Source organism: Penicillium angulare (assembly GCF_028827245.1).
Source record: "Penicillium angulare strain IBT 27051 chromosome Unknown utg000008l_segment0_segment0, whole genome shotgun sequence".
Taxonomy (NCBI): domain Eukaryota; kingdom Fungi; phylum Ascomycota; class Eurotiomycetes; order Eurotiales; family Aspergillaceae; genus Penicillium; species Penicillium angulare.
In genome coordinates this window covers 2,076,758-2,101,318 of record NW_026623167.1, presented here as the reverse complement: position 1 = coordinate 2,101,318, position 24,561 = coordinate 2,076,758, and the positions used below count along the sequence as shown (strand labels likewise).

Genomic DNA, 24,561 nt, shown 5'->3' with positions numbered 1-24,561 from the left:
ATACTTAATATTACTACATATGGTAAGACTTTACTTAAAGGTAATAGAGGTGTGATTCTATAGGAAGATGGTAAAGAGTGTAAGATTTAATACTAGTAACTATGGATGGTGGGGTTGAAACGACATACTGTGACTCTTTTGTAGTTTTACATGAGCAATAAAATTGATTCTGCTGTTCGTTTTACAAGAGTTGGATTATTTATCGGGTTGACCGTAGTAAAATAATTGACAAAGTATCTAACATATCTATCATAGTAAAGAATCTGCAATAACTAGCCCATGAACTGTAAAAAAATGCAATTTGAATAATTTGGAGGGAATCATGATAAACAGCTCCTGGCGTACCAGTGAATCTTAAATACTGCCTATTAAGCTTAGAACTTGAAAGAAGCTACTCCCGAGGTCACTGGTATGAGGGCTCCCAGTTCATTTCATCTTGCTGAGAACTCTCTCCCCCGGGAGGGCATGAAGAAGCTGAAGGCTCCATGCTAGAGATGAGGTCTTTTATAGAGCCAAGGTCAGCGGGCCAGCTGACCCATCAGGAGGTATCCATATGTACATCAGCTGAGGTAGATGGTCGTCTCAGTGTATACCGAGAAGTGGTCGGCAGTAATGCGGCAAAAACATTGGGCATATTCCACATGGGTTCTCTGCTCCTACCGTTCACAATCGCTGACGATGCCCAACTCTTAAACAAAGGGTCTTCGTACAATTCAACGAGAGAAAGAGTTTGAGTGGAATTCGACACTTGTCTGCTCATGCGAGTATCTGTAGGACCTTGTATGGTTCGGAAAGCATCGTAAATAATCCGAATTGCCCTAATACAAGTTGCTTCGATGGCGTCTCGTTCTCGAGAAATTATTCTCTTCGCTGCGCGAGTCGGAGCAGCATCCATTCTTGTCGCACACTTATCACGGTTGAGCGCCGTTTGTATCATAAGATGATGGAACATGCGTACTACCTCAGGAAATATTAACCCCTGTGCTCGGATGAGTGGCGCAGCATATCGCAGCCATAATTCAAATGCCGACAAACTCTCTTCTCGCAATTCATTCAACAATCCAGCAGTACCGGAAAACGTCCTTGTCCCGGGATGAGCGCAACCGCAATTGCTAAGGATATTGACAATAGGCATACGGCAAAGCTCTTGAACAACCGCTGTATCCCCAGAAGCAACCGCAGCTCCCAGTGGTGTTACCTCCCAGATCCAGCCTTTCGAATTCGCCGGCCAGTAGAGGGGTTCGTTCACGAAGGTTCCAGATGGCATAGCTGCAAAGACTGGAAAAGGATTTGCTGCCATCCATCTCATCAGATGAATTCTTCGAGGGTTTCTCTCATTTATTAAAGCTATCCATAAACTCTGGTTATCACCATTATCATCTACCACACCGAGTTCGTTTACATTGAAACTCCACATCGGAGCTAAGTGATTTCCAAAATCATTTGCTATCTTCGGGGTTATATACCTGGCTACGAGGGCATGTATGTGGGCACCTCCCATCACCAACCCCATGTTCCCTCCACCCCGGATAACGGGGATTGTAGCAGTATTAAACTCCAATCGCGACAGAGCCTCAAGCCTGTTAATATATTGGGCGAAGAGGTCTTCATGATTCCTCGTACGCCAAAAAATAGCAGATTGAGGCCAACTGAGAGGTGCCATGGTCGGACCCAATGCCTGAGGAGCAAAGAGTTCCTCATTTGGTATTCTGCCCAATATCCATTTGGCAAGAGGTACGCTCGCTGGGGACGAACAGGCATGGCAAAAGTAGCTGTGAAACATATGGTTGTATCCGGTGGGCTTGATAACTTCTTGGCGTACGAGAAATTTAAAGCAGTCAGAACAATTGCGGATTATCCAAGTAATGGCAGCCGAAGGAGCCGGTGGGAAGTAAGCCGTTGGCTGGGGCATGAGGTCTCTGCAGGCTTTATGATCATCAAGATGGTACGTAGCGTATTTCATCTTTGCGCGATTTGTGTGAGCGGCGGTCCACCCATTAGGTGTCCCCTTCTTGAGCAGGAGAAGAATATACAATCCTGCTTCTCCCTTGGCTAATTTCACAAGACTGTGGAGAGCATCGTGTCCTCCATCATCAATACACATCTCTACAAATCGGTCCAAAAATACAGCATTCTTAAACAACGCCACCATGGGCGGGTCGACAGCGGCCATTGTGAGAAATTTCCGATTTTGCTTCTGAGACTGATGGACTTTAGGTTGAGACTGAAGGGAATATAAGGGCTTTCCAAAATTGTCTTGAGACGCTGTAGGAAAGCCTTTTGAGATGGAAGAGAAGTATCCTGGATTACATGGAAGTTATGATACCATTTATAACATGAAATATGCCATGGCTCCCTTTCAAGTTGAATCTCGGCCAAAAATATAGTACTTGATATTAAAATCTTTTGATAAAGTATTACCTTTTATGTTCATTCGAGCCTTGAATGATTCTATCCTTTTGTTTTTTCTTCCCGCATGACGGGAAATGAACTACTTGTGATGAATGAAGTTAGAATTTTGCAAGCAGATAGAGAGTATTTATTCTCTTTTAAGGCTTCTTTCAGCTGCATTTTAGCTGTTCAAATGACTTCCTTTACTCGAAGAATCATGAAAGAGCATAAATGGAGTTGTGGCTGAGTCTTTCAAGTCAATTTCAAGGGAATCGGTCGATTTCTCTGGGTCTCTCTGTTCTCTGTAACTTTAGCTGTTTCAAGTATTTATAGGTAGATTACAAACGATGACCGAGGGGGTTAGTGATGTAAAGCCCACAGTCCCAATACCATGCCATTTCAAGGTTATCTATCCAGGTTATTCTCAAGGGAAAACTGTTCGAAAAGAAGTTCGGTCAGGTATCGATACTAAAATCTCAACAGCAACTTCTCAAAATGTCCTCAAGAGAACGAGTAGAAAATGAGTTTCTATGAACCTAACAGTCCAGTGACTAGCAATGGGCTGCAAATCTACTCCGCTGGCCTAGAAAGATGTTACTGGCAAAAGCAGAAGATTATTGGGAGAAGAAAAACGATATTATTCTCGAAGTTTTTGAGATGTGTACTAACACTCGCTAGACCACTACGGGGGTTTCAAGTTCTCAAAGCTTTCAGGTTGAATGTGAACAAAGTACGCCCAGTTATAACCTTGCAAGCCACCACTCTTTGATTACTTGTTTACCGCGGTCCATTCTAAAGTTATATGCTTCGATTTTAATTGCGATTTTTATTTCACCTCATGATCATATTCAGGACTAAGCTGTAAAACTCTACCTCCGGGTATTTCAGTTATATATAATCGAAAGTAGTACTCGATTGAAAGTAAATATATTGGACAATATGTTGAAGAATATCATGATGTCGTGCCAGTGGTTGCTGAAATATGGATATGTTCATTAGATGCCGGCTTTGGATATCGCATATGACCACGTTCAAGCACAGATGCAACCATGCTTTCTTATAATATATGTGGACTTTAACCTTGTTGATTTCACTACCACTTTAATGCATGGATGTATAGTTAGACGGCGAAGACCGTTGATGCCTTAGGCATAAACCATTGGCCACATCATGACTCAGCAAAGACGTCACCTGGCGGAGCTTCTCAACACCGCAAGCACAAAGGAGCTCAGCGAGGGACAGGAGGGATAGATTGACCCCTGTCGGCGCGCGATGTTATCCGCATTCACCGCGCGACCGCTGGTCGAGCTCAAACCACGCGACAAATCCCGGATCGACTCCGTTCTAGCCTACGGCGACCGACTCCTAACCGGCCTAAACAATGGCTCACTCCGCATTTACCGTGTGACCGACGACGGCAAGACCGAGCTACTCCGTGAACTAGAGAAGTTTGCCCGGTACAAAATTGAGCAGCTAGCCCTAGTCAAAGAGGCACACGTCATCATCTCGCTTTCCGGAGGCTTCGTGAGCTTGCATGATTCCCAGAGCTATGAGCTTCAGGAACAGCTTGCCCAGACGAAAGGCGCCTCTGCATTTGCTATAACCTCGAATGTCGTCAATGATCCCGATACCAATGTTCCGGCTATTGTTTCGCGGTTGGCCGTCGCGGTCAAGAGGAAGATTTTGATGTGGGTGTGGCGGGATATGGAGCTGGAGCCAAATACCACGGAATTGAGCCTTGTGAGCGGTATTAAGACCCTTACGTGGGTGTCAGCTACGCGACTGGTCGTTGGCTTGGGATCAGGCTTTGTGATGGTTGATATTGAGAGTGGCCAAGTTACTGAACTGCCGAGTCCAGGGAGTGTGGAAGAGACTGGTCGATTTACGGGCGTTGGCGCAGCAAGCATGAGCTATATTGGAATGGGAGGGATGGTTCCCAAGCCACTAGCTACGAGGCTACGTGAGGGCCAGATATTATTGGCAAAAGATGTGAATACGACTTTTCTTGACGTGGATGGCCAGCCCCTTGGACGAAAGCAGATTCCCTGGAGCCATGCTCCTGTGGAAATTGGTTATTCGTATCCATTCCTATTGGCTTTGCATGATACAGCTAAAGGGGTACTTGAAGTGCGAAACACAGAGACACTCTCTTTACTACAATCAATCCCTCTTCCTGCGGCAAATATCTTGCACATACCTCAGCCGAATATAAGCCTTGCACATGCTGGAAAGGGATTCTTGGTTGGCAGCGATCGTACAATCTGGCGTATGGAAGCTTCGAGCTATGATACCCAAGTCGATACACTGGTCGAGAAAGGCTATCTGGACGAGGCCATTAGTCTCCTCGGGATATTGGAAGATGCACTCTTGCGGGACAAGCCAGGTCGACTACGCTCTGCTCAACTTGAGAAAGCCCAGAGCTTGTTTGCGTTGCACAAGTATCGAGATTCTCTAGATTTATTTACAGAGGTTGCGGCCGCTCCCGAAACAGTCATTCGTCTTTATCCTCGCTCCATTGCTGGTGAATTCTCGGCGATCCAAGAGCACGATGGTCAAGACGGATCAGATCCCAGGAGTTCGGACCCAAAGATCAATGGATCTCAAGCTGATGGCTCTGTCGAGCCACAAGCTACAAATGGAGCCAACGGAGGTCATCTTTCATCGCTCTATGCGCCTTCAGTTCAGTCCTTGTTACGAAGGACTGACGAGAGCAGCGAGTCGAGCAGTGTCCGTGATGAAGAAAAAGATTTGAAAAACTCCGTTCGTGAACTTCAGGGCTACCTGGCTGATGTTCGCCGACGTTTTCAAAAATTCTTGGGTCAAGATGGCACTCTCAAAGCTACTGCACCAACTGAAGCTCAAGATGAAGCCAGCGCTTCTGTTTTAAAACTTCTCGATTTCCCAGCACCCGAAGACTTCCTTACGGTGATTCGGTCCAAAGCGCGCCTCGTCGATACCACACTGTTTCGCGCACATATGTATGCAACGCCATCACTTGCGGGGTCTCTGTTCCGTATTGCCAACTTCTGTGACCCGGATGTAGTCATGGAGAGGTTAGAGGAAACCGAACGGTATAACGATTTGATTGATTTCCTCTACGGCAAGAAGCTCCATCGTCAAGCTTTAGAGCTATTACAACGCTTCGGACAAGAAGATTCAGGACCGCTCAGCGGCCCAACACGCACTATCGCCTATCTACAGAACCTTCCCCCCGATCAAATCGACTTGATTGTTGAATTTGCCGAGTGGCCTCTGCAAATTAACCAAGAACTTGGAATGGAGATATTCTTGACTGATACCGAGAATGCCGAAACGCTTCCACGACCGCAAATTTTAGAATTCTTACAGGAGGTCGATGAAAAGCTTGCTGTTCAGTATCTCGAGCATGTCATCAATGAGTGGAATGATATGAGTCCAGATTTACATCAGCGACTTTTGGTCCTATATCTCGACCGCATTACAGCGAACGGAAAGGATATACAAACGAAGGACAAATTCTTGGAAATGCTCAAGGAGAGCGAGCAATATTCACCAGCCAAAATCCTGGACCGACTCAATCGTGAAGGTAAGCCGCAGCACATATTGAAGCTCACAAGTCTTGGAGAGAAATCTAAAATAACTCTACTTTTCAGACCCCGAATTCTACGAGGCTCGAGCGATTGTGTTCAGCAAAATGGGCCAACACCGCCAAGTACTTGAGATCTACGTATTCAACCTTGAGAATCATGAAAAGGCAGAAGAGTAAGTGCATATTTGCGATTTGCGACCCGCTATTCCTTTTGGTCCTTTGCGCTTCTACTAACACATCAACTAGGTACTGCAACCATGTACATCTCGCAGAAACCACAGAAGAAAAAGAACCTGAACAATCCATCTATTTAACCCTGCTGTCGATGTACCTCTCACCACCACATGGATACCCAGCTCAGAATGGTCCTGCATTGGCGGTCCTTACTAAACATGGCTCTCGGCTACCAGCAGATTCAGCTCTGAGATTAATCCCTGCCACACTACCGGTGCAGGAGCTTGAATTCTATTTCAAGGGCCGAATGCGAGCAGCAAATTCCGTGTTCAACGAGGCCCGCATTGTGGCAAGCCTGCGTAAGACTCGTGATATGCAGACCGAAGCCCAACTCACACTCGGTGAGAATATTCGTGGAGGTGGAACCCGAGCCCGGCATGTTACCATCACCGAAGAGCGGATCTGTGGAGTGTGTCACAAACGGTTGGGAGGGAGTGTGATCAATGTGTTTCCCGAGTAAGAAATCCCCGAAAATTGTTGCCAACTTTTTGGTGAATTCGCATACTGACTTCATACCAGTAACACTGTCGTTCATTTGGGCTGCGCAAACCGAGTTGCAAGCATCGAGTCGAAATAGCCATGGGCTGTCCGTATCACATTTGCTTCTTCTTTTTCATTTTTCATTTTCCATTCTTTATTGTCGTTTTTGATCTGCATCATGCAGTGGGGGTTGTATTTTGTTGTTTGATACCCAGTTGTAGCATTATATCATATCATGATCTCGGTCACGCATCATCTTCCACCACTTCCTCGCCGTAGTTTTCCTCCTCCTTAGCTTCCTTCTCTGAGAGTTGGCCTTGAGCCTTTTTATCTTCTTCCATTCGCGCGGTTAAGTAGACATTGATTTCATCCTGGAGCTTAGGGACTTCGGAGCGTAGTGCTGCCAAGTGGGCTTGTTTCGCTGCAAAGGAATCTTGGGAAGCGGGTGGGATTGTAAATTGGAAGGATTTGGTGGCGTCAGGAGCGGTGTAAGTGGCCCGAAGAGGGGATTCGGCAGCCATGATTTAAATTGAAATGGGAACTCTGGGGAAATAGACAGAAAGTATCGTATTGAGAGTTGGTTGAAACTGGAAGAGAAACCTTGACAGATGCAAAGTGGGTGGGGAGGAATGGAAATCGAAAGATCGGCAACAGAGACAATCGCCTAAACCCAAAGGGGGGAGCTTGTTGATCGTAGTTTGAAACTTGAACCCGTTAATCTAGGCATCCAAAACAACCTTGATCAACCTCCGACACTGCCTCCTTTGACCCTATAATTTGGTCTGTTATATATAGATATAATATGGATCATTCACCATGAACCCGGCCACTCGTTCCTCCAACTCGCCGGGTCGGACCCAACGAGGCCCCGCCCCGAGCCATTATCCTCCTCCCCAACAGCCGCCCGCCTTTGACGACGAAGACGAAGACGACGATTCTGACGACGAATTGGCTCGCCCCGGATCTTCCGGTAGTGATGCCTCTTCCAATGTGACCACCGTATCTGCCGCCCCCATTACCCCAATCAATCCTCCAACTGGAGGTGGGTATTTCTCCCCACACCCGCGATCTTCCTCAGCCACCACCTCGCCTCAACACGCCGCCGCTCGAATGCCTCAAGATCGTCGGCCGTCGGGTCGAGGCCCCTCGATAGAGCTACCGAGACACCATAGGTCTCGAGTTCATTCGCAGGGGTTCTTTGAGCCGTCATTGCCCACCGCGTCGTCTGATCAAATACCGCAAGTCTCGGCTTCCCGCATCGCCGCTCAGGCTGCCATGCAACACATGAAGCGACCGGACGATATAAGACGCAGTGGCAGTGCCTCACCTACTCCGCCACCTCCCCCGTTGATGCCAGCGCCTCTCCGAATTAATCAGCCCTCACCGAATGTCGCAACAACAGCAGCCAATGTTGTGTTCCCGCGGGCCGGTGCAGCGTCTCAGTCAGTGGACCAACCAGAAAGCAAGAAGAAGAAAAAGCTGTTCTCAAAACCAAAACATATCGTTCTTAGTCGTGACAAGTCTGACCCTTACTCTCGAGATCGTGGTTTACCTTCTCCGAGTAAGCTTACCGGTGGTCTTTCGCGCATGGTCAGCGCATCTACAACTAGCGTCGCCGATCTACCATCCAACAACTCCTCTATGTACAACCTCTCCAATGCGTCTGTCAGCACCGTCGTGCCCGCGGGAGATAAGCCTCCGCCGCCTCCAGAAAAAGACACCAAAGACAAGGACAAACATAAACATCATTTCTTAACCCGACAAAAGCTTAAACTGAAAGACCGCGCGGAAGAACACTTCAACTTACCTCTCTCCTCGGCGTCCAGTAATTCACGACCCGCCGATCCCAATGCTCCTCAATCGCTCTACTCCTTTACTAGCCCTGCATCTCCGGCACCAGGTGCAACATTCGGGAAGTCAGTGAGTGGCTTAGATTTGCTACATGGCGGACGAGCGCTCCGTGAAAAGAAAAAAGAAGAGAAAGAGAAAGAGAAAGAAAAGGCGCTCGCCGAGTCAGAGCACACTGAATGGCTGGTCAACGCAGCTGTAAATGGCAGCGCTGCCGCTGGGGCTTCATTTACAGGGCCATCGTCCTTGAATAGTTCGTCTGGTGTGATGGGTGAAGCAGTACTTCGAGAGACACTACAAGGATTTGGATTAAACAACATGTCTCCCGAGGATGCATGGGACTTTTTAAAAGCGAAACTACTGGTCATCTTCGATGGCGAGGATGTGCGAATCGCCATTGAGGATCTCAACAAGCTCGTACTGGTGCATTTGCAACGATGCGTACAGAAACGAACCCCGGTCTCTATAATCGCCGATCTTCAAGAACTTCTTGAGACAGGCTTCGCCACTCTCAATCACAGTTCTCTGATCGGAATTCCCGACGAAAAGGTTGTCCCTCATTTGGTCCAAGTGTGGATGTTGGTTTTCGGTACAATTCTACCCTTCATACAAGCCGTTTTCCTCCCATTAGATCTAGAGTTCAAGGGAGTAGGATCATTGATGACATCGCGAGAATCTCGCGACTTCTGGGGCGTACCGCCACAGGGCGGAACCCTCGACGTACGGAATCTAGTACTGATCGCTTTCCGAGATTGCATGATTCTGAACCGCTACGAATCTCTCAAAGCTACTTTCTCCCGACTTAGCCTCGATACCATTAACACCGGCTTCCCAACTCTCAGTGTAACAGCGAAAAGCACCGGCACGGGTGGCCGACCAGGCACGGCAGCATCACTGGACGCAGGATTCGGCAGTTACAATTCCCAATCCTCAACTTTCCTCAGCAATGTTGCAGACAGTTACTCCTCAGACTCAGTGAGTGCTTTGGCTGCTTCAAATGCGAATTATCGGCCAGGAAGTAGCAATTCTCGCAGTCGAGCAACCTCAAACACATCCTCCAATCCGGACCCGATGATTTTCTCATCCATATCCTCCCCTCCGGCCACCTCAACCAAACGTCCAACCATCATCCACCGAGTCGGGTCTGCCGATTCTTCGCACGTCATCACCGAAACAGTCGGCCGCATGCTCCAATGCGTTAGCGTCATCGCCAGTGTGCAAACTGACGATGTCTCGCAAGAACGAATCGATGTCCTCAGCAAAGCACTGAAACACAATTGGCTCGGTCGCGGACGTACAGGCCGCGATCGCCGTGGCTTTGTCGGGGCGAAGATCCGCCCTGTGATGGTTGGTGGAGCTATATCCTCCCTTCCAGACGATGGGGACTCTCTGACAACCGCGGGTATTAGTATCGGGGCTAGTACGAGCACCGGTGGATCTCGAACTCGCGGAGACTCTTCATCATCAGATTGGAGTGGACAAAGTACGGGTATCAGCATGAGGAGTGGAGGAAGGCGGGAATTGAGTGTTCTCTGATGATGTTAGACCTCCTGCTCTGGTTTCTTTTTACGATTATCTCTTCGACCCTTGCCATCCTCTTTCTTCTCTTTTTCTTTTTCTGTTTATGTTTCTTTCTGTTTTTCATGATTTACGATGGCGGGCACTGGTATCGGACCTGGCGTTTTCTGGCAAGGCGGGGGTGTATGGGGTTCCGAGTTACGGTGGATGGATTTCCCTTTCGGTTCAACGAAGACTTCTACAAATTCAATAAACATCACATACTATCAAATTGATTCTATAGAGACCGTAGTATCTACCAGCTGTGTGAACTAGATAGCATTGGCTCCACGTTCGCCTATACTCGAAGCGCGGCTCGGAGCCAGAGTATCCAATTGGGAGATATTAATGCCTAAGGTGTAGACATCTTACACTAACCAGGCAACACCAAACTGAGTTTAAGGCCTCCAGCTCTCTCACCCCTGTAACCGTACACCGTACACCGTACTTCCGACATAACCTTGAAAGAAATGGATAGGGATCATGATATTTGTACGTAAGACTTAGGCTATCCACAGAGCCAAGAAAAAGAGAATTTTAGCTGATAATTTTTACATTTACAAATACTACAGTACATAGTATATAGCAGCTCGGAGATGTCCTAGCGGATCACTTTATCGGAAATGAACCACGGAAAATCCAAAATCAGTGGGACTAATCGAGAACTAGAAATGAAAAATGGAGTGTTAGCGGAGCACGGAAGATATACAAAGCCTTAAAGCGACCCGTATCCCGTCTCGGGAGTTGACCGTATGATCTGCAAAGCTATGTCCAGCTTAGCTGAGCTGACCTTGACCTTGACCCGGAAATGATCGTGTACGTATGCACTGCACTATAAGCAAACTAACATACACAGACATACATACTAGAATCCGGGTATAATTGCAATTATAAGATTGTTGCCAGACCGGTGGCTATTTCCCGCCACCGGAATAACCCCTCAAACCGCAGAATAGAGTACACATATTGCATTTCACGGTTATTTTCAAGGTGAATGTATGACAAAACGCCTCTTTCGTGCCGAGCCACGTTGATAGGACTCCATGATCCTGTCGCATCCTTGTCGCAGATGTGGAGCGGCGGATGATACCGAATCTGTCCAAATCCCCGTGCTGACCATTTAGGAGGGGATGAGAAAGCCGCACACGCACACGTCTTGCTGCTTTGCTTTGCTTGCTTCTGCCCCTGCTTTGCAGTGCTTTGCAGGCAATTGCTAGTGGTAAATAACATGATACAGTCACGGAGATTCAGCCTTTGTACTTCCGTCATTCTTGGCTAAACTGCACCCGTGGACAACTCTGGGGTCCTATTTCTCTCTTCCTTTAACCCTTGACAGGTTCAGGCTCAAGATTATAGTTTTATGTAGTATTTACGCTCCGTCCACCTCGCCAAGAGAGTATGATGTGGATGTGGCTGTCGCAGAGCCTAGATACTGTAGATCATAATCATGATTGACCAGGAGTATATTGGAAAGAGTATCAAGTTCGGATCCGATCTATGTTCAAAGTTTCTATGTCGCCTAGTTCGAGTTCCAATTTTGGAGCCCACGATACAGTAGTTACTAATGCATCTTTGACAGATACAAACTCAAGTCCTGACCCTCGACCTCGACCCAACCTCCTCCTTGACCTGGGTGGGGTTACATCAAAAACGGCCCCCGATAAATAGACACTAAAATCTGCAGACGCGGATAAGCGAGCGGGGGAATTAATGTAAATGACGACTCAATTCGACTTAGAACAGTCAAAGCATCGCAGCCGACCGATTAATGTTTCATAATAACATATGGTTTTATCCGGAGTATCTTTTTCATTCCATATCATCCTATTCTCCATTCTCCATCTGCCGTTCAGCCGGTGGATGTTCGGCACCGACACACGCAACTCACAACGCGGAAAATACAGCAGATCTCATAATTAGGAACCACCGTGGGGGCCATATTATCAAAGGGCCTGAAACCTAATAACATGCACACATGGACAGGTACATCCAGATTGTATGTACCGGCGGACCAGCCAAGAGCAGTATACACTTCAGCAAAGTACATGGAGATAATGCCCAGTGGAAACATGTGGATCCAAGTGGGCGTATTCAGTGAGCAGCCTCAGATCGACCACTGACCATGATGCAAGTGGATTTGAAAGGATTTTAGCCCTGTTCAGTGTTTCCCCATCTCGTGCTTTTACAGGTTGAATCCATGTAGATCTCGTCAGAAAACAATTGTCCGCCGAAACACATCAGGGATGCAACGAGGCAGAACGCGGCCTAGGAAATTCCTTCTGCGCAAGTTTCTGGGCTGGAAGGATTCCCTGCAACAATTTCCACGCGAGTGGTTGGTTGCGCTAGGAATTATGATTTTAAAATTATATTATTGTTTTGGTACTTATTGCTAAATATTTTGTATTTTATTCGATTTTATTACTGTCCATTCGGGCTTGGTGTGCATTTTAGTACGTCACAGGTTTCCTTAGCTGCTGTTTACTCGCTATTATCCCATTTATTATTATTATTCTTATTCACATCCCCTAAGCACCTTCTTTTCCTTCCTTCCTTCCTTCTTCCTCAAGGCTTCCTTTGTCATCTACGCCGTCGGATGTACCAGGGTCTCTTCCCATAGCGGTACAATTGAATCGCAATGGAGTCCCCGACCTCTAAAATCCCATACTGGCGCATGATTTTCGACCAAAACGCATTTACCCAAGATGTTATCGATCACCATCACGAAGGGTCCGGAACAGAGGAGGATCCATACCAGGTAACATGGTTAAATGAAGATGCGCGCGATCCAATGAACTACTCGACCATCCATAAATGCTGGATTACAATTCTAGTCGGTATGTCTACGCTAGCGTCGGCGCTGACCTCCTCTGCCTACTCGGGGAGTTTGGTTGAGATTATGAAACACTTCACTATCGGTGAGGAGGTTTCAATCGTTGGTATTTCGTTGTTTGTGTTGGGTTTCGCAGTTGGTCCGTTACTATGGGCTCCGCTGAGTGAACTATACGGTCGACGACATGTTATGAATGCCTCGGCGTTGGGACTAACTGCTTTCACGGCTGGATGTGCTGGTGCACAGAATATCGAGACATTGCTCATTCTTCGATTCTTCGCTGGATCGATGGGTGCTGCGCCATTTGCTGTATCTGGTGGTGTTATCGCTGATACTTTCGATATTAAGACGCGTGGACTCGCTAGTGGATTGTACTGCGCTGCACCTTTCTTAGGTCCCTGCCTGGGTCCTTTTGTAGGTGGTTTTTTGTCTGAGAACTCGGGTTGGCGATGGGTTGAAGGTCTGGTCGCTATTGTCTCTGGAATCTTGGGAATAATCACCTTTTTCTTCTTGCCTGAGACCTACGCACCGGTGTTGCTGAGGAGGCGTGCTGCTGTTCTTTCTGCTCAGACTGGTAAGGTATACAAGAGTAAGGTTGAACTTACCCAGGGCAAACAGAGTCCTGGTGCTCTGTTCAAGACTACTCTATCGAGACCGTGGGTTCTTCTCTTCGCCGAGCCTATTGTTCTTCTATTGTCGATATATCTTTCCATTATTTACGGAATGTAAGTGCCGAGCCAAGTCCAACATGAAAACCGAAAAAAAAGGAAAATTGGAAAAAAGAAGCATCAATCTAACCGATTTTTAGTCTATACATGCTCTTCGCAGCTATGCCAATCGTCTTCCAAGAAAAGCGCGGCTGGAGCGAAGGTCTGGGCGGTCTCTCCTTCATGGGTCTAACAATCGGCATCGTCTTCTCAACACTAGCCACCTTCCCCATGCACTCCGCCTACACCAAAACAACAATCGCCGCAAAGGGCGCCCGCGTACCCCCCGAAGCCCGTCTCCCCGGCGCAATGATCGGCGCCATCTGTCTCCCAATCGGACTATTCTGGTTCGCCTGGACCAACTACCCCCACATCCACTGGATGGCTCCCATAGCCGCAGGTGTCCCCATGGGATTCGGAATGGTGATGGTCTTCCTGCCTGTCCTGAACTACCTAATCGACTCATACACCATCTTCGCCGCATCAGTACTCGCCGCAAACGTATCGATGAGATCACTCTTCGGAGCTGCATTCCCCCTCTTCACGAAGGCTATGTATGATAATCTCGGTATTCACTGGGCTTCGTCTATTCCTGCTTTCTTAGCGGTTGCTTGTATGCCCATGCCGTTTTTGTTCTATAAATATGGTCCTGCTATTCGTGCGCGTGGTCCTTTTGCTTCTGCCTCTGATAAGTTTATGGAGAAGCTTTATGCTAGTGGAGCTGCTGCGGCTACGGCTGCTGCTGCGGCTGCTGCGAAGAAGAAGGAAGAGGAGAGCAGTCAGGCGCAAACTGATGAGGGTCTTTCTGGGGGTGAGGCTGAGACTGAGGCTGCTAAGGATACTGAAAGTACAGATATTGAGGTTGAACCTAAGGAGACGCAGACAGAGACACAGAATGAGGTTACAAGGGAAGCTCACAATGAGACTACTCAGAATACTCACATCACCGAGACTACCGAGACTACCGAGAATGTGGTGGTAAACAGTGGTTCTGAGACTGATGTCCCGCATGTTGAGGCTAAGTCTCAATGATGAACTGAGTTATTTCCGGAGATCTTGAAAAAGGCCCGGGGTATTTCTTAATTTAATCACTTATACGAGTTTGTAAAGTCCTGCGAACTGTTATTGCCAGGCATTCATGCACATTTAAAATAATAGAAGTACGAATTGATGCCCATCATATTATGATTGAAAGTTGTTCGTGAGTATGCTCAAGCAGTGTGTACAATGTAGGAAAACAAGAGACTTAGATCAAAGGACTTGAGATTTATTAGAATTCGAAGAACTTACATCTTAAAACAAATTGTTTGTTGTACAGTGAATGCCGATTTCCACCCTTCCCTAAACTCCCAAGTGACATTAAACACCAACATCCCCTAATAACGTACAATTCTGCCCATAGTTCTGAAAAGATAGAATCGACCTCTAACACCATGAAGATGAACCAATCTTGAGCCCAGATTAATGCCAAAGACACCACAAAGACCTTGGCAGTAGATAGCTTGATAGCCCCATAGCTCAACAACTTATGCAAACATTTGTGCCATTCACAGACTCATATGAGCTATATCCTTCGCATCCGGATCTCCCAGCTCTATCTTTCCGTTTGTATTCTCATCGGCAATCGCACCCATGCTAAAAGGATTGAACTGGGGAAGACCTCCCATGGCACCTACGTATACCATTTAGCATAAGCACATCACAGCCAAAGAAGGACAGAAAGAAAAAGAGAGATACATACCACCTTCAAAGCCCGGGTCCTCGTGAGGAATATCTCCCAAAGCTTTCTTAATTCCCCAATAGCGACTCTGCAACGCAGATCGCGTGTGCCCATGATTGGTTAGCTTGTTGTAGCTCTTTTCAATCATCTCCCAGGTGCCGCCAGCATTCTTCAGTTCAAACAGCAAAACATCTGCACCAGAGGCAGCGGCCCAAGTCTTCGGATACGGAATCCGCAATCCGATAGACCTATCCGTCCTGTTGGGTGTAGGGGTTCCATGACTAGATGCGGTCAAAACAGGTGATCCTGGGGTTACAGGAGAACTGGATTTGGCATTTTTTCCAACAGAAGTCTTTCGAACTCTAGGTGGAGTCTTGTATGCGTGCTTCGTGGCAGATGAACCGCGCGCGTTATGTGGAGATTTATTTACGGAGTGAGAAGAGCCGGCTGCTGAATTAGGGCATGACTTTTTCGGAGTTGGAGTCCATATTTCAATCTCCAAATTTGTTTGGGTGGGGCGTTTATTCGGGGTTGAGGGTGCGGTGACCTCTTGCGTGCTGCCTGCGAGCTGGGTGCCTAGGAGTTGAAGAAGGTCTTTTGGGTTTTTGGATACGGCGCGCCTTTGCTGTGCGATGCGAGGGGGGGGAGTTCGGTTGAGTTCATTGGTGCTATTGGGGTTTTTGAGGTTTTTGGTGGCATTGAGCCCATTTGTGCCATTGACTGCATTGGTACTGTTGACTGCATTGGTACTGTTGATCGCCTCGGTCCAGTTGATCCCATCGATCCAGTTTATCGTATCGGTCCAATTGAGCCCATAGGCAGTGTTGAACCCATTCAAACTATTGATGCCATTGGTAGTATCGGTGTCATTGATCATGATGGTATTGTTCAGCCCATAGGCAGTGTTGATCGGATTGGCATTGTTGATACCCTGATATGACATGGGATGGCTGCTCAAGATCATTTCCTCGGATCCTGGATTCGGCTGAAGCTTTGCAAATGGCCGCGGGCTGAATACATCAAACTCCTGCATCTATTTTATATCAGCAAAGTTCTCGTGTTATGAATTTTTGGGATCTTGATTACCTGTTGTAACATGGCAGTGTTTCCTTTGACTCCATGTTCCGATTCCAAGTGGGCGTGGACTGACCTATCGAACCTCTGCACAGCATGTTGAACAGACTCATAGTTCGGGTGTTGCCTTGCGAGTTGGAAATCCTTCTCTGCCTCTGGCAAGTTCGGAGGTGGATCGAGGGCAGTAATGGAAGACGGCACAGGTGAGTTAGGTCGAATATGTGGCAAGCCAAGCATAGCATCCAAATCATCCATTGAGATTGGACCTAGGTCAGCAAGCTCCTCATCTGTAAGAAGGGGAACTGGAGATAGCTCCAGAGAACAATCAAAGACATCAAATGCTGGGTGCTCATCGGAAATCGGCAAGAAACCACAAGGGTTGTACTCGGCCATTTTGACAATTTCGGAAGAACCGAGTTCAACCCAATCGCAGGGAAACTGGATGAAAAGTACAATAAGATTGAAGGAAAAATGGACGCATGGAGTGGTCGTTGATGTGTTGTTGATTTTTTGTTATTGTTGTGGAGGAAGATGAGAGAAGACAAAGTGAGAGTTGCGTATGGAGCGGGATTGGGATTATTTACCTCAACTCTTTACATGTAAACAATCCATGGATGCCTACACAACAACAGTTAATACTAATATAACATTTCTCCTAAATAATCATAGCTCACTCTCCAGAGTTATCAATTAGTTTTTTAAGACGTTCATCATGAGAATGCTTCCCCATCATGTCCCTCTTCCAGTCCCTCCACTCCGTGTTCCTCTCAACTCCAAATACAGCCCATATACCTCCTATCAACAACAATGTCTCTTCCCAAGGAGGATCAACGTCAAGCCCAAAGAATAATCTTCGGAGTTTCTCGTCTTTGCTCATGAGATCAGCCAGCCCAGGCTCTCCCTCTTCCCTTAAGAAGTGAGCCAATGCGAGAACATGAACCGTGAGAGATGACCACCCATCATAGATAGCACCCATGTCTGCTGTTACTAGTGATGGCCCAAAGGATTCCCTAGCAGGAACAGTTCGAGTCATTCGCCAACAAATAATACCGGTAATGTTGAGATCATCATCCACCATTAGATGATCACCTTTATCATCCACATGCTTGAGATAGAATTGCTCTGTTGCGTGTGCATTTTCTACAAGAACCTGGATTTGGTCGTTCAAATACAGAATTACCAAATACACATTGACAGGGTAAGATGGAAAGAGTTGACCATCCGCAATAAGTGCCATATTTTGCTCCACATATGAAGCATAGTAGTACTTAGCTGTACTGAAAGGCCCGGAAGGACTTAGTACAAGGAAACGTTCACTAGCAAGCGCAGAGATTCCTGACTCCGAACATCCTGGCAAAAGAGGCCCGATTCGAGAAAAAGAATGGCGACTGAGCTCGATCAGAATATACGCTAAGCCATTCCACACCTTCTTCTTGTCCTCGTCATCTGCAAATCTCTTCCCCCGTGGTCCTTGTCCGTTCCAGGGTTTGCCAGGCATTTGTTCCATGAGAATATAGCTTACATCCACACTGTTGCTGTCAGTAGAGACACCAAAATCATATACACGGGGAGCAGGTACCTTGGTCATCTCAAGAAATTTCAGTGCAGCATATTCGCTACAAATAAGATAGTCAACGAGGGATTGCGGTATACAGCCATTCATTCGGGGCACTCGAATAAGCCAGACAGAGTTATTGGAAAATCGAATACGAGCATGATAGTTGGCACATCCCGTAAGAGCCCCCTTTCCCCATGCCGGTGTGTGTTCAATCTTGCATCCAACACCGCCACTTAGTTCAGAGGCGCGCTCGCAAAGATGCTTTTCATTGATTTTTGCGCGAAGAGAATTTACTTCAGCATGTACATTGGCTTCAAATGCATCATTTGGAAGGACTAGTAACAGTCAGATTAATTATCGTAGCAGATAATATAGTACCTGGTCGTCGCATGTGTGCGACGGTGGGCCACGATGGCCTAAGCAGAATTGGCGGTTACATCTCTCGCACCGAACCCCTCGGATACATGGGAGGTCGCAACTCTTGATATTACAAGTAAAAAGTCTATCAAGCATAGAAACCATTGTGATTTTGTTAGTTTGAAATAATGAGAGGCGTTTCCTAATAGGGGGTTATACGCCGTAAATAGGAATCCAATCGATCATCGGGGAGAACCCCGGCTTTTTCTATCCATCTGGTGAGTTTGTATTGACAAACATGAGTTGGCCAATAGCATAGACCCTAGAAGCGCCACGGTGACATGCACGAGCCGCAGAGCCCCATGAATGTGGGCCCCTTTACTAGCGCTTGAAATAAAAGCCAATGAACTTGATGGGAGCAACAACATGATACATAAGTATTGGCTGCAAAAGTAGTTGGGCCTGAGCACGCGTCGTATTAATGCATGTTAGTCACCGCAAAAGTACTTCTTGCAGGGATGAAGGGCTCTGGGCACCTGGTGATCCTAGAATCTTCTCTAGTCAGATTTGTCCAGGGAAACGCGACTTTCAGGAAACTGGAGCAAACCCTTTGCAACATCACTGCTTTGTATAGGTAATCTAGCACAAGTCGGCATTTTCGCAGTAAATTCGAACAGTTGAATCCCTATAATTCGAATTCGAATACTGTATTCTAGGTGCTCGAGCTGTCTGATTATGGACGAATCAGGAGGCATTGCTTGGCAACCCTTGTCAGAGGAGTATCATTTACCTGAATCTACATTATGACTTCTCTCAAATGTTTCCGTGCTGCTAGCCACCCTGACACAATGGATACTGTTCTCTGCTGAAGAGAAGGCCAAAGAAAAATGACGGACGCCGAGGACACCGAAGATAAGAGTTTACAGGTTAAACTAAAGCCTCGCAACTTGCTAACGACCGTGATCACATACTCCACTGCAGTGAAAGAAGACCATAATGTTCTTCATGAACTTAGCTACCCAGCCAAGAGAGTTCAATTTTACAATCCTTTATTTCGACACAGAAAGCTGATCAGAGCGCTCGTCGGTCGCCATCTCGGTCTGAATTCTACGTACTCATGTCACCTTGCGCATACAAATGAGCGGTTACATGGAAGCTTTAACCTCTGCATCCACGTGGATGTACATGGGAAAGACAATGAGTTAAAGCAACAAGTGATGATTCGATTCCCCTTACCATATCGGATCGGGGAAGGCCCCTGTCCTGGAAATTCGGATGAAAAGATTCGCTGTGAAGCTGGTACATATTGAAGAGGGGAAATAGGCCTATATCGGAATACTAGTCAGAAAAACCCACAGTAAAACATCAATATCTCTTCCCGGTCCACACAGGATGTGATGAGGTGCCTACGATCTGCCAGAATAGAGCAGGTGCGAAGAACAACGAATAACAACATTGAGGAAAGGGAAAGAAGAGAGAGAGCTATGCTATATACATGTAGGCGGATACCACTCTCCAGGCTAATTATCGAAAGATTAACTCGATACTTATTTAATAGTTTTATATAGTAAAATAGTTAATTTCGATTTAGGAAATATCGGTTCTCTTTATCCTAAGTATCTCTTTCTACCCAGCCCAGAGTATTAGTATTCAAAAGCAATTGTATCAATAGGATAATTAGACAATAATTATATATATATATATTGTATACAACCGGTATATATACTTTTACTAGCTAAGCTAATCACCCTTCTCCTACTAGTATATATCGCACAGCAGGTCGATCCGTAGATTATAGTCGGGCAGTGTGCCACTTGTAGCAATTTACGCCTTGGTATGATAAAAAAGCTACCTTGCTTGGTTGGAGTTATCCAGCGACTACGTTCGTTGGTGTGATCTAAGCTGCGGTATTATATACGTAGAAACGTCGTGGCCGACGCTGATAGGCTTCAATAGCCCTCTTATCGTTGGCTTCTCAACACGCAAGGGTGCGGGGTAATGAGGCTCAATCCTGCCTTGGTAGAAGGCATAATAATAGTTGTCCACTGACTGCAGTAGGCAATAATTACAAATGGAAGCAGTTGTAACGATATCATCAATATTTGCGATTTATAACCATTTTGGACAACATCGCAAATACTTGCAGCACCTTACGCGTGACCTCCGAATTGTGCAGGAACGAGGTCAATCTCCTCGCAGACGAGGCGTTTTCTTGCCAGAGCCTGTTTGGGATATTCTTTCATGTAATCCGCACTCTGCGGAGGTGACCGAACCCATCAATTTTAATTATGTCATAAGTAATCAAGGTCCCTTTGGTCGACCGACAGTCGTCGTAAACGCCGCCCGTAACGGACATTCTCGCCCAAAACTATGGCTCACTGCACTTTGGTGATGCCCAAACCATGTCTGGCTATTTATCCCCCAAAGAAGACACTAGTCACCACGCCAGACCCACGCAAATTGTGGCAAACGATCATTGGACTGGAATCATGCTATATTATAAATCCCTTGTTTGAAAGGAACAGTTACTGCAGGCCCCGATTTTACTTGCGTCGCACCGATATCTTCATTTCATCAACTACACAAATTACTTCGACCGCTCATTTTGACGGAGAGTCATGTATGTTGTTTATAAAGGCCGGGTAGATAGACCAACCATTTTTTCATCCTGGTGAGCTATTTTTTTTCGAGGTTTGCGCGGCGCCATTGATTTTATTCACAATTCTTTTCCTCCTCTTAGGGCATCCGTACACCCCCGAGTGACAGGACTACGTGGCGCAGACTTCACAGAGGTAAAGAATTTAGAGGAAGCGCGGAATTCTATGAAGTCAAAGGGAATTGAAGGATACGACGAGATCGTGAGGTGGGCAGTCAAAAGAACTGATGCGAGGCCTCGGGGAAGATTCTATGCTGTCGCGCTTGGCGACAGAACTGGAATTTTTAAAGACTGGAAGTACGAACTTCTTCTCAACTCCTTTTATCGTGGACTGACATCAAACAGAGAAGTCGAAGATGCAACAAAAGGAGTCAAGTATGCGTGTCAACAGTGTTTTGATACCGAGTACGAAGCGAGAGAATTTATTGACGATTGGAATGAGGCATTTGCCGATATTTGGCACCATGAAATAAAAAGTGGATTGAAAGATGGATGGAGGGCAAGAAGTCTCAGTCTGAATTTGGCTTCGGTCTTGGTGAAGGAAAACCATGAGCCCAGTACAGAGACCGATATGGTCTCTAAATTTGAACGACTCGAAGTTACAAATTAGCAGAATGAATATCAGGTTCATTTGTCTCAACCGGTAATTCATAAGAAGTCCGTTTCATTCTCTTCTACATCAGAAGAAAATAATGCATAACCCGTTATTCTATCCGAACAAAAGCAAGTATTTTCGAAATTTACCGCATTCGACTTCAATTCGCTAAAAGGGGTTTGCCCATTTGGAGCCAAAGAGACTTAGACGCGGAATGCTTTGCTGCCTTCTTGGAATTGGCCTCCGCATAAGATTGGAGATCCTTGTATTGAACCGTAGCCCCCCACCTGGGGGGTTCAAGTACTATTCGCTTCAAAGTATACCGAGGCAGGTAAGACTCTGTATCTCCCATCTCTTTCAAAGCAGTTGTGTAGATAAAGTCATCGTAGGTCTGTTGCGTCTTTTGAAGTTCATCGGAGGACTGATAGAAATCACTTCGAGTAGAACTTGTCTCCTCAGAGTCTCTATTGTTACCGTTATGTTGATCATAGTGGCTTTCATCTCCGAAGACGTCTCCTATCATGTTTGTAGAGCTTCGATGTGATGTTGTGGTCTTCCATATTTCCGCATGGCATCTATTCAGGTGCCCGTAAAGAAGACCCTGGGCTTGGTTCAAAAGGCTGGAGGGTTGGTGAGGGTTTTGAGTGCTCTGAATAACAAGAACACCAATCTTGAGGTAGAATTGTAGCGCCGCTGGCTCTGGGCCTTCCAGGGGCAATAATTCGCAGCCAAGCTCCTTAAGCATCTCATCATATGGTAACAGTTCTATCATTGTAATTCGCCGAATCACCTCTTTTTTTCTTAGCTTCAAGTCAAAATGTATTGAATGAATCTTACCTTAAGTGAAGATACATCGATCAGATGCGGTAGGTTGAAGTGCATCCAGATGCTTATCTGGAACTTAGCCCATTCCAGACCTAGAAGATGAACTAATTGACATTAGGAAACGAATGCGGTGATGAGAGCTCATGAACCCACATCTTTCTTCCGAGAAATTAGACATTGCAAATTCGATTGGGATTTTGCAAGTTAGAACTTCTCATTGATGAACCCGGGGCATTAAATGGAAAGTCTCTCAGACTTGTTATTGCCTTTGTTGTGTCACATTCGAGAGGGGATGTTTTCCTGGCCCGAAATGAAGCGTGAGAATTGTGTTAGCGAGTCAGCTGAACGCCAGTTAGGCCTCCAAGGCAGACTACCATTGTAGTCTAGATTGCTTCTGCCCTAAATTTAGGTTTCAATTTGCATATTATTGGCTCAGTCAAGCAACGAGCCGCATCGATTAGGTATCATTGCATGTGGTCATCATCAGGTCTAGGTAACTTATGCAGAATATGCCTTGGTCCTGACCTCTTCTAGGAGGCTGAGTCCAGAGAAAATCGGTAATCGGGTGTGCTTTTGTGGTCGCACATCTTCATTGAATTGCTATAAGAATCTCTAGAGCCCCACCATCGTGCAAACCACAGGAAGAATGGCCAAGCTTCATTATTACATTCAAAGGCTCAGAAAGTTCGCACGAGCAACGCCGGACCAAGACTGTGAAGATTCAAATATCCTGGTGATTGATAGTTCGAAAATCAATATGGCCCCCCAACGTGTTAATGTGCCCGCCTCGTGCGAGCTTGAAGCAGTTGAGATGCCAAAAGTCTTCGAGATGGACGGCTTCATTTATTTTTACGATGAAGGCAAGTATAATGGACTAGTACTATACCAACTGGATGTTCATACTGACTCTTTTATCAGACATGGCCACTCCGGCACAGGCCCTTCAGGCGCAGGCCACTCTGGCGCAGGCCTCTCCGGCGCAGGCCACTCCGGCGCAGGACACGGCACAGGCCACCCCGGCGCAGGCCACTCAGGCGCAAGCCACTCAGGTGCAGGCCACTCAGGCGCAAGCCACTCAGGCGCAAGCCACTCAGGCGCAGGACACGGCACAGGCCACCCCGGCGCAGGCCACTCAGGCGCAAGCCACTCAGGTGCAGGCCACTCTGGCGCAGGACACCCCGGCACAGGCCCTTCAGGCGCAGGCCACTCAGGCGCAGGCCACTCAGGCGCAAGCCACTCAGGCGCAGGCCACTCTGGCGCAGGACACCCCGGCACAGGCCCTTCAGGCGCAGGCCACTCCGGCGCAGGACACGGCACAGGCCACCCCGGCGCAGGCCACTCAGGTGCAGGCCTCTCAGGTGCAGGCCACTCTGGCGCATGCCACTCGGGTGTATCCTGAAACTGGAAAAAATCATCAGCCATCTCCCTCCCAACTTTTTGAATACCATCGAAGCGAAACAGAGATCGATGACCATGTTTACACAAGCGCTTTGAAAGAAACGGGAGATGCAGAATCTTGCGTGCCTCGGTATACTTTGAAGCGAAAAGTACTTGAACCCCCCAGGTGGGGGGCTACGGTTCAATACAAGGATCTCCATTCTTATGCGGAGGCCAATTCCAAGAAGGCAGCAAAGCATTCTGCCTCTAAATCTCTCTGGTTACAGATGGGCAGAGGGTTTATTGGCAACGATTATGGTTATATCTAAGTTTGGCTTGTCTTTTGTGGCTAATAACTGCTTTAAACTGAATTATTTATTCTTTGAGAGGCTTGCTAGCCGCAAAATGAAGTTTCGAATTTCTAGTCTTTTGTAATCGGCTCTTTCGAAAAAAATATATTCATTCTGCCTTTCGTCTATAGTATCATCGGTTTGTTTTTCCTACCAGGTCTGTGAGATCAGTCACTGAATAAACGAATATATTTCCTGTTTGCCATCGCCTTGGTACAGCTGATTGGCTATTTTCAATGTTCTTGATGGTCCTTATTATACAGTCGTTGTGTTACTTATGCACGGGCGTGAGGCAGTGCAAATAGTTTCATACAGCTAAACAATTTGGAAGGCTGTCTTTTACGCTGATTGACTCATTAGGCTCTCGTATGATGGGTTCTATTGTCACTGAGCTTTTGAGCCTCAAAGCCCATATCTCTGGATACCTAGGGCAT

General features: G+C 46.7%; 11 protein-coding genes across 11 annotated transcripts; 6 read left to right on the top strand and 5 right to left on the bottom strand.

The window, feature by feature from the left end:
- Window positions 1–538: 538 nt before the first annotated feature.
- N7478_011439 (uncharacterized protein) lies at window positions 539–2,173 on the bottom strand (the record flags this gene model as incomplete). The annotated part of the gene is made up of 1 exon (XM_056927653.1): window positions 539–2,173. The coding sequence occupies one exon, from the start codon at window positions 2,171–2,173 to the stop codon at window positions 539–541; it is 1,635 nt and encodes a 544-aa protein (XP_056774701.1).
- Window positions 2,174–3,663: 1,490 nt separating this feature from the next.
- Window positions 3,664–6,770, top strand: N7478_011438 (putative vacuolar morphogenesis protein AvaB; the record flags this gene model as incomplete). The annotated part of the gene is made up of 4 exons (XM_056927652.1): window positions 3,664–5,956; window positions 6,024–6,132; window positions 6,206–6,649; window positions 6,713–6,770. 4 exons carry the CDS (start codon window positions 3,664–3,666, stop codon window positions 6,768–6,770), a joined length of 2,904 nt encoding a protein of 967 aa, XP_056774700.1.
- A 148-nt stretch (window positions 6,771–6,918) lies between these two features.
- On the bottom strand, window positions 6,919–7,194 carry N7478_011437 (uncharacterized protein; the record flags this gene model as incomplete). Its single annotated transcript, XM_056927651.1, has 1 exon — window positions 6,919–7,194. One exon carries the CDS (start codon window positions 7,192–7,194, stop codon window positions 6,919–6,921), a length of 276 nt encoding a protein of 91 aa, XP_056774699.1.
- Window positions 7,195–7,489: 295 nt separating this feature from the next.
- On the top strand, window positions 7,490–10,057 carry N7478_011436 (uncharacterized protein; the record flags this gene model as incomplete). Its single annotated transcript, XM_056927650.1, has 1 exon — window positions 7,490–10,057. One exon carries the CDS (start codon window positions 7,490–7,492, stop codon window positions 10,055–10,057), a length of 2,568 nt encoding a protein of 855 aa, XP_056774698.1.
- A 2,656-nt stretch (window positions 10,058–12,713) lies between these two features.
- Window positions 12,714–14,647, top strand: N7478_011435 (MFS transporter; the record flags this gene model as incomplete). Its single annotated transcript, XM_056927649.1, has 2 exons — window positions 12,714–13,633; window positions 13,717–14,647. The coding sequence occupies 2 exons, from the start codon at window positions 12,714–12,716 to the stop codon at window positions 14,645–14,647; spliced, it is 1,851 nt and encodes a 616-aa protein (XP_056774697.1).
- A 515-nt stretch (window positions 14,648–15,162) lies between these two features.
- N7478_011434 (uncharacterized protein) lies at window positions 15,163–16,802 on the bottom strand (the record flags this gene model as incomplete). The annotated part of the gene is made up of 3 exons (XM_056927648.1): window positions 15,163–15,287; window positions 15,357–16,368; window positions 16,422–16,802. 3 exons carry the CDS (start codon window positions 16,800–16,802, stop codon window positions 15,163–15,165), a joined length of 1,518 nt encoding a protein of 505 aa, XP_056774696.1.
- Window positions 16,803–17,079: 277 nt separating this feature from the next.
- Window positions 17,080–18,358, bottom strand: N7478_011433 (uncharacterized protein; the record flags this gene model as incomplete). Its single annotated transcript, XM_056927647.1, has 2 exons — window positions 17,080–18,302; window positions 18,346–18,358. 2 exons carry the CDS (start codon window positions 18,356–18,358, stop codon window positions 17,080–17,082), a joined length of 1,236 nt encoding a protein of 411 aa, XP_056774695.1.
- Window positions 18,359–19,211: 853 nt separating this feature from the next.
- N7478_011432 (uncharacterized protein) lies at window positions 19,212–19,634 on the top strand (the record flags this gene model as incomplete). The annotated part of the gene is made up of 1 exon (XM_056927646.1): window positions 19,212–19,634. One exon carries the CDS (start codon window positions 19,212–19,214, stop codon window positions 19,632–19,634), a length of 423 nt encoding a protein of 140 aa, XP_056774694.1.
- Window positions 19,635–20,694: 1,060 nt separating this feature from the next.
- Window positions 20,695–21,590, top strand: N7478_011431 (RNase H1/viroplasmin domain-containing protein; the record flags this gene model as incomplete). The annotated part of the gene is made up of 2 exons (XM_056927645.1): window positions 20,695–20,834; window positions 21,065–21,590. 2 exons carry the CDS (start codon window positions 20,695–20,697, stop codon window positions 21,588–21,590), a joined length of 666 nt encoding a protein of 221 aa, XP_056774693.1.
- Window positions 21,591–21,735: 145 nt separating this feature from the next.
- On the bottom strand, window positions 21,736–22,347 carry N7478_011430 (double-stranded RNA binding motif domain-containing protein; the record flags this gene model as incomplete). The annotated part of the gene is made up of 1 exon (XM_056927644.1): window positions 21,736–22,347. One exon carries the CDS (start codon window positions 22,345–22,347, stop codon window positions 21,736–21,738), a length of 612 nt encoding a protein of 203 aa, XP_056774692.1.
- Window positions 22,348–23,320: 973 nt separating this feature from the next.
- Window positions 23,321–24,106, top strand: N7478_011429 (double-stranded RNA binding motif domain-containing protein; the record flags this gene model as incomplete). Its single annotated transcript, XM_056927643.1, has 1 exon — window positions 23,321–24,106. The coding sequence occupies one exon, from the start codon at window positions 23,321–23,323 to the stop codon at window positions 24,104–24,106; it is 786 nt and encodes a 261-aa protein (XP_056774691.1).
- Window positions 24,107–24,561: the final 455 nt, after the last annotated feature.